This window comes from Grammomys surdaster, unplaced genomic scaffold (genome assembly GCF_004785775.1).
Source record: "Grammomys surdaster isolate TR1022 unplaced genomic scaffold, NIH_TR_1.0 125789, whole genome shotgun sequence".
Classification (NCBI taxonomy): domain Eukaryota; kingdom Metazoa; phylum Chordata; class Mammalia; order Rodentia; family Muridae; genus Grammomys; species Grammomys surdaster.
Genome location: NW_021620620.1, coordinates 2,333,558 through 2,341,738, shown reverse-complemented (window position 1 = coordinate 2,341,738; position 8,181 = coordinate 2,333,558). Strand labels below are relative to the sequence as shown.

At 39.4% G+C, this 8,181-nt stretch overlaps 1 protein-coding gene across 1 annotated transcript in view; it reads right to left on the bottom strand.

Annotated features, from left to right (window-relative positions):
* Window positions 1–346: 346 nt before the first annotated feature.
* Bmpr1a (bone morphogenetic protein receptor type 1A) overlaps window positions 347–8,181 on the bottom strand; it is a 94,098-nt gene continuing 86,263 nt past the window's right edge. Inside the window, exons 11-13 of the mRNA XM_028789098.1 lie at window positions 2,983–3,158; window positions 1,886–2,016; window positions 347–1,799 (exon numbers count right to left, since the gene is read on the bottom strand). Of these exons, the coding sequence (XP_028644931.1) occupies window positions 1,674–1,799; window positions 1,886–2,016; window positions 2,983–3,158 (433 nt within the window). The 3' untranslated portion in view covers window positions 347–1,673. The remainder of the gene's footprint in view (window positions 1,800–1,885; window positions 2,017–2,982; window positions 3,159–8,181) is intronic.

Here is an 8,181-nt window from a genome sequence, read left to right as displayed (position 1 = left end):
CCAGGTTAACTGAACTTCGGTAAAATCAGACCTCAGTGTTCTCAGGCTTTAGGTACATTAGATGAGACTCATTAAACAAAACAGGGAAAACAAATCTCAAATTTGTGGGATATGATCTGTAGGTATTATCATGTCTGTAGATGGACAGATAGACATATGCTCTACCTGCTTTCCATTTAATTTCAATTGTTCTGTTTTGATACAATCACCTTTAATTTATGTTTCATCCAAAGAGACAATGTCACTTGATCCTCCCTCACATGGCTTGTTTGATTAGAACATTTAAATAGTATGATATTGGTATAAATTTGAACCAGAACTGTTCTTTGAGATAACAAGGCTTCTATAAAATACATATCATTTTATTTAATAATGTTCAGTGTAAATATGGGTAGTGCCTGGGTACTTCTGTCTCTGTCTTCACAAGTTAGGGACCAGAAATTGTAAAACCAAATTTCAAAAGATTTAGCTATCTAAAATACATTTACAGTTATTGAAAAATCAGCAGCCATCCTCATAAAAGAGATATGAGATATATCTTAGTGAAGCTTTAGTTTGAAGTTTTTAAATGCATGAATTCTCAAATTCATACACAGTTCTACTTTAAAACATTTCCCATTAAGGATCAGATGTGAGACCCGTGTGAGCTGTTTTGGTATAAAATTGAGTATGTAGGGAAAACATGGCTAGACTGAAGGCTATGCAGGTTTTGAAAATAAAAGCACATTACAAACAATAAACAACTTCCCTTTTTAAGAGGTACTGAAAACAAAGACTTCAGAATTTGATCACGGGTATATACATCTCGATCAGAAGTAGTAAGGCAGACTCCAGGAAAAGGCATTTCTTTCCAAGTATGGTTCAAGACGGTGGGCTCCAATTCTGGATAGGAAGTGTTTTATAATAAAAATAATTACCAAAAGGAGAACAAAATGGTGAAATGGGGAAAACAGACTATGTCTATGGACAATTTACACGTAGTTTGGCCTTTACAACTATTATGCTAAAAATAAAGTTGGTGGAGAAGTTACTACAGTTACAAGGCAGATGGCTTTTATGAGATTGGCGAATGTCAATTAGATATTGCATATTTAAACCACTGGCCACAAATACCCTCCTGTGCAACCTTTACATTCTTGTCTTCTAAGCCTCTTGGCAGCAGAGGAATTCTGGTATGCATATCAAAGGCATGGTGCACCATCATAAACCAGGAAGTATCCCAAAGAGATCATAAGCTATAGGCTGTTTACAAAGACAGAACACAGACAGATGCTTTCTCTGGTAGAAGGCAAATATGCCTTTCAACATCTCCGCTGAGCTCATTAATTTTCTTAAGGCTTTCACAGAAAGCACTACTTTATGGACAGGATAGTGAGTACCCAGAGTTTGACCAGAGACTTCTTATCAGGATTGGAGTCTTGATGCAGTTCATAAAAACCAAAAAAGCATCAAAAAACCACATTTAAAACAAAGCTGTCCATATATAAAGAATGACATGTTTGAAGTTCCAATCTTGTATTCTGTAGAGTACTGAAAGGTTTACTGTTAGCAGCCTGTGAAGATGTAGAAGAAGGAGTTTGGAAACCAAGCCAACATCCTATTCCATGCTAATTCCACCCACTCCTTGGGTGAAGTTCTTGCAGTCTAAATTCTCCCTCAAAATTGTTTAACTGTCAAATCTTTACATCCTGGGATTCAACCATTTTTGCAAGAGTCTTCTTGATTCTCAAAGCTGTGAGTCTGGAGGCTGGATTATGAGCCCAGCATTCTGACATCAGCTTCAAAACTGCTCGAAGACACTAAAGAGAAATGGAAACAGAGTGTGGTGAGCATAGAGTAACTCAGTACTCACTGAACACTTTACAGGGGCTTGGCTCTAACTTACTTCATCGCTGTTCCAGCGGTTAGACACGATTGGCCGCAAGCGTTTTACACACACAACCTCACGCATGTCTTCGTAGGATGGGTCACTGGGCACCATGTTGTAATATGGTAATTGATATTCCTCCACGATTCCTGCGGGAGTGAGAAAACACAGTGAGCACAACCACAGTAGTGTGACAACTCTCCAAGGACATGCACAGCATCTCTCACTGAGCTGTGGAACTAAGAATGGGTTCCTACACAAAGAAGACATACAATCTGAATGGTTCACTTTTAATAGTAAATATGTTTTCTATTATTTATGGCCCATTATTTCCCTTAGCTCTGACAGAATGAAAGTCTATAAGCAATGATAGTGTTTCTTTTGAGGGTAGAGTACTCGAGCCTCTGAGGCAAGAGGACTGTGATTTGAAGCCATCCTGGCTACAAGTAATGAAACACTTAAAACCAAAGGAAATGAGAAGAAATAAGATTTTTTTTAATTAAAAAAATTTTTAGTGTAAATGTCTATTTACTTCTTTCTTCCTACTAGTGAGTGTCTTTATTACTCTCTGCTGTAAGACAAAGACTGACCACAACCTGTGGGCAAGCTCACAAAGCAGGCCCACTGCTGCTCTTTAAAAGGAACTATGTATGTGGTTATCCTTGCCTACTGTCTGGGACCCAAATATAAGTCTCTCTCCACTGTTCTCTGGCTGATAGTGTAGTGCAAACAATGCTGTTATGCTGAACCCACTTTCCTTTGAGAGGCTAGAGTTCTAGTACACACTAGCAGAGCAAATGTACATGGCAAGCAGACTGAGCCTGTCTGGATGACAATAGTTCACCTCATCACAGATAGCTGAGGTAGGATCTAAGCATGTCCTCTCTGAATAGACTGGAGAGGGCTGTTAGAAACCTGTCTTGGATTTTTCTGAGTTTTGCTCTTGGCACCTTTCTCATTAGTCAACTATGTGCGTAATTCTGATGAAACCACAGGGTCTGAGAGTGGTCCTAGGAAACTCTCAGGGTCCTGACACAGGTGACATATAAATTAGGTAATTATTTTTAAAATGGTAAGTAAAGAAATACAATCAGAAACACTATTCAAATTCCTACCTCCTGTAATACAACGACGAGCCATTTCCCAAATGATCAAACCAAAGCTATAGATGTCAGCCATGATGTAAGGCTGAAAATGGTTTTTATTCAGGCTTTCATCCAGCACTTCTGGAGCCATGTACCGCTTGGTGCCCACCCTGGTGTTCAAGGGTATGTCAACTTCATTTGTATCACTAAGAAAGGAGGAAGACAATGGTCAGGTTGAGGACCAAACAATACTTCATCTCTGTACATTCTTATAAGTATTTTTCTGTCTAAAATGTGTAAATTCTTATATTCTTTACCATAGCCTTGAGGCCAGATGTGTTAGGAAGTTGAGCACCTTTATAGATTTTATATGCTGCATATTACATAACACCCCAAGCAGGATCTGGGACAATTATTCTGAGCCTTGGAATCATGTCTGCCACAAATCACTAACTGACTTTTTCACACTAAACTGGATTAACACAAATATCCTTCATAAATTCAGCTGAGGCTCTGTCAACAAATAAGCTCTGTTTTTATCAAAAGATAACAACGCCAGCCTAGCGTGTGGCTAAGCTGGTGGTACATTGCTTGTCTGTATATATACAGGAAGCCTTGAGTTCCATCCTCAGCACCACATAAATCCAGCATGGTGATCCATGCCTATAATCCTAACACTAAGGACTGATGATGTAGGGACAATTTGATCAGAATCTCAAGGTCATCCTTGGCTAAATAGTTGGTTCCAGTCCAGCCTGGGCTACATATGACCCCATCTTAAAAAAAAGATGACAATATTTTATGTAAGAAAAGTACAAGTACAGATAATTATATCTGAGGAGTATAAAAATAAAAGAAAAATAATTTGTTTTTACCATTCTTATACAATCAGCTTAACATTCAAGATACAGAATTAAAATTTACTTCTCATGGATCCAATTTACTTATATTATAAACAAAGTAATATCTACATAAATAGTCAATCAGTAATAAATAACTTTTTATTTTTATTTTTTTTATTTTTTTGTTTTTTTCAAGACAGGGTTTTCTCTGTATAGCCTTGGCTGTCCTGGAACTCACTCTGTAGACCAGGCTGGCCTCGAACTCAGAAATCCACCTGCCTCTGCCTCCCAAGTGCCGGGATTAAAGGCTTGCGCCACCACTGCCCGGCTAGACCCAAAAGTCTGTAACTTTTTAGTTTTCTGGAGTTTGCACTGAATTTTAGACCTGAAGACATGAATGTTTTGTTACTGAGACTGGGAAGTTCTGGAAACACTTTCCAGTGGAACCAATACAAGGTATTTGTATTTTGTTATAAAACATTTCTGATGGTTAATTTTCATTGTCATCTTGACTAGATTTGGAAGCAACTAAAAAAGACCAGGGATGGGAATAGGGATGGGAGTGAGCTGTCTCCGAGGGCATTCCCAGAGAAGTTTAATAGAGGAAGGACAGATCACCCTGAATGATTCCTGAATAAAAATGGAAAAAGAAGAAAGCAAAGGAACCCCCACTTCACATTCAACTCTTTCAGCTTTTTTACTATGGTGCAGTGTGACCTCACACTCCCCCCCCCACACACACATACAATGTTTTCCCTTTCACGATGGACTACATCCTGAAAACATGAGCAAAATAAGTTCTTTTCTTCCTTAAAAGTTGCTTTTGTTGGGCTGGCACCATAGTTCAGCCATTAAAGGCTAAAGACAAAAGTTGCTTTTGTTATATTTGTCACAGCAACATGAAACATAATGCATGAAGTTGGTTCTTAAGGGCATGCTCATTGGATAAGAACACTTGTTACATAAATACAAGGACCTGAGTTTAATCCCTAGCAATCAAGCTATGATAAACTTGACACTGGCTGATATGCCTTTAGTACTGACTTATGGGAACAATGTGGAAGAACTGTCATCTTGACTAGGGAAGCCGACAAATGATGAAAGCCGAGCTTACTGATGGGAGTTTGGAAGACTAGAATGCTGAGAGAAATCCAGAAAGTGGAGGCCTGGCTATGAAGTTTTAGAGACAAAGGAATCTATTAAGAATTGGGCTAGAGGTTACTTGTGTTCTATCTTGGCACGAATCAAGCTACATTCTTCGTATGTCCTGAAGACTCATGTGAGGATGAATTAAAAACAATGGAGTAAGGACTGGAAAGAGAGCTTAGCAGTTAAATGTACTTGATGTGTTTCCAGTGGACCTGGGTGTAATTCCTAGCACCTACAGAGTGGCTTACTACCATCTGTAATCCCAGTTCCAGGAGATCTAGTGTCATCTTCTGGCCTCTACAGCAACTGCTTGAATGTGGTACATAGGCATCTATGCACACAAAATATCCATAAACATAAAAATAAAGCCAGGTGTGGTACAAACTTTTAATCCCAGCACTTGGGAGGCAGAGACCGGGGATATGAATTTGAGTCAATTCCAGGACAGTCATAGCTACACAGAGAAACCCTGATTTGAAAAACAAAACACCTCCACATATAGACACTCATGCGTGTGCATGCGTTTGCGAGTGCGCGCACACAGACATGCCAAACAACTAACTAAAACTTTTTGCTTTTTAAAAAATATTTATTTTTATGTGTTTATGTGTGTGCACGCTCTGTGAGTACTGGTATCTGCCAAGGGTAGAAGAGGACCGTGGATCCCCTGGAGCTGAAGTTATATAGGTGATTGTGAGCCACTCACATGGGAACAGCTCTAAACAGCTGAGTCACCTCTCTAACCCTAAGTACTATGGTTGTTTGGAGGAGGCAATTTGAAGACAGCATGACATTCTAGCTGAGGTATGGTTCATTCATTCCTTCTTTCTCATGTGTAAGAGGAGGATACATGTGTGGAGGACAACTTGCAGGACTCATTTTTTCCCATTTGGATTCCAGGGATGGAACAATTATCAGGTTTGGTGGCAAATGTCTTTACTTATGCAGCCATCTGAGTGGATCTTACTTATTTTTAAAAGGAGTATAAAACTACTGTTAACTGTTCACCACTATACACAACATAGTTAATAATACAAAACTGAATAACATTCTGATACAACAAAATTATTTTCCTGACTTTTGCTGAACCAATACAAACATACACAAAGTAGAACCTCTATGTAAAGAATGAGTTGAGGTAAAAGGCCAGGAATTCACACTGTGGTATTCTGTTCATTCATTTATGGCAGCCAACTTCTAAGTTGCCAAGGTGCCTCAATCATGTGATTACATTTCCATGAACTGTCTTCACTATCCCACAGATCATTACCTTTCAGTGCACTGATTTGCACTTAGTGTAAAGGAATGGGCTCATTTAAGTCTTGCTTACATCAATTAAAACCCGGACTTGTCGAGTTTCTTTGTCTGAGTCAGGGAACTACTGACAATGATAAAATTTTGTCTTTAGAAATTATGCAAATAAATTATTACATATATGTCACTATATATTTATTATTTATTACATAAATAATATATACATTTATGAATTTTGATTTAACCCTGCTCCAAGATAATCCTATAGAGAAGTCCTCTCAGTGTGAGCTATCAAGACACAGGCCCCTATAGATGAGGCAGAAGGAAGCCAGACTGTCTATGTGATGAGAAAGCAGATTCACTAGAATCGACATGTTGTTCAGCAGCAAAGGTGATGTGGTCAGAGGCTTTATCAAGGTTCCTCAATAGAATATGTAGCAGAGTTGAATTCCCTAAAATAACACATCCAGGAAGCAGGAGATGCTAGGACTGAGAATGTCCACTGAAGAAAAGCTACAAATATGAAACAGAGCCAGCTTACAAGAGGCTTCCTTTACTGCAGGCAGCAAAACAGAGTGGATGGGCTATCCTAGTTCCCCAGAGCCCAGATGATGCTATACCAAGTGTCAGATACCAGACATTGAGCCTCAAGACCCAGTGCTTGTTCTGGGTTTCAGTCATGCTTTAATCTAGTTTCCTTTCTGTGTTCGTAGTCTTTCCTTTTGGAATGGAAATGTTTACTCTGTGACATAGTAGACTTGAAGTATCTACCTTAGTTTTGATCTCATAAAGGGAAAACAGTTAAGGAACTGCTCCAAATGTATGAGAAAATTCTGACCTTGGGCTTTTGTTATTATTGCTTGTTTGTTTATATGACTTTGGTTTTTTGGAGACAAGGCTCTGGTTGTCCTTAATCTCAGAGAACCCACATGCTCTGTCTCCCGAGTGCTGGGATTAGGGGTGTATGCCATCACACCTTGCACTCAATCTTGGTTCTGAGTAACATTGGAACTGTTAAGACTTCAGGGATGCTTACAGAGAGCTAAATTCATTTTGTATGATTACTATGAGATATATCATGAATGTTAAAAATCAAGGGTGGAATACTACAGCTTAAATGACATGAGTTTGAGTGTCAAGTTGGCAAGAGGTTGGATCCATAAAATTTATATTTAACTATCTATTGAATGTATTGGGGACATTTCAGACACAGGACTCTGTGTGTCTTTGAGGGTATTTCCAGGGGTTTCAGTAAGGGAGGAATGAACGCCCATAAGCTGGAGCCCAGACTTGATAAAAAGGGAAAAAGACAGAAGCAAGACAAGCATCTCTCTCTTCTTTCTGACTGCATGCAATGTCATGAACCACTGTCACCATGTTCTCCCTGCCAGGATGGACACTACCTTAAACCACGAACCACAATAAACCTTTCCTTCCTTCAGTTTCCTTTTGCCAGGTATTTTGTCTCAGTAAAACTGAAAACATCATACAGCAGCTGATGAATATTTAAGCCAACAAACACTACACTGATCAAGAACACGGTTAATGGTGCTTACTCTGGCAGCATGTATACGAAAATCAGCACAGAGAAGATGAGAACGGCCTTGCCCAAGGATGACAAGTGAATTCATGAAGCTTTAAAAACAAAGAAAAAGAAAAAGCCAAGAGATGGTACTGCATGCTTTTAGTCCATGCACTCGGGAGGCAAAGGCTGGTGGATCTCTGTGAGTTTGAGGGTCTCTCTGGTCTACTAAGCAAGTTCTAGACAGCCAGGGCAACACAGAGAAACTCTGTCTTTAAAAAGCAAAAACCAACCAAAAACCAAACAATGACAACAACCTGTAGAGACAATCTCTTATAAGCAACCTGTCAATAAAAAAGCTGATGGCTGCTGGGCAGTGGTGGCGCACGTCTGTAATCCTAGTACTTGGGAGGCAGAGGCAGGAGGCAGGAGGCAGGAGGCAGGAGGCAGGAGGCAGGAGGC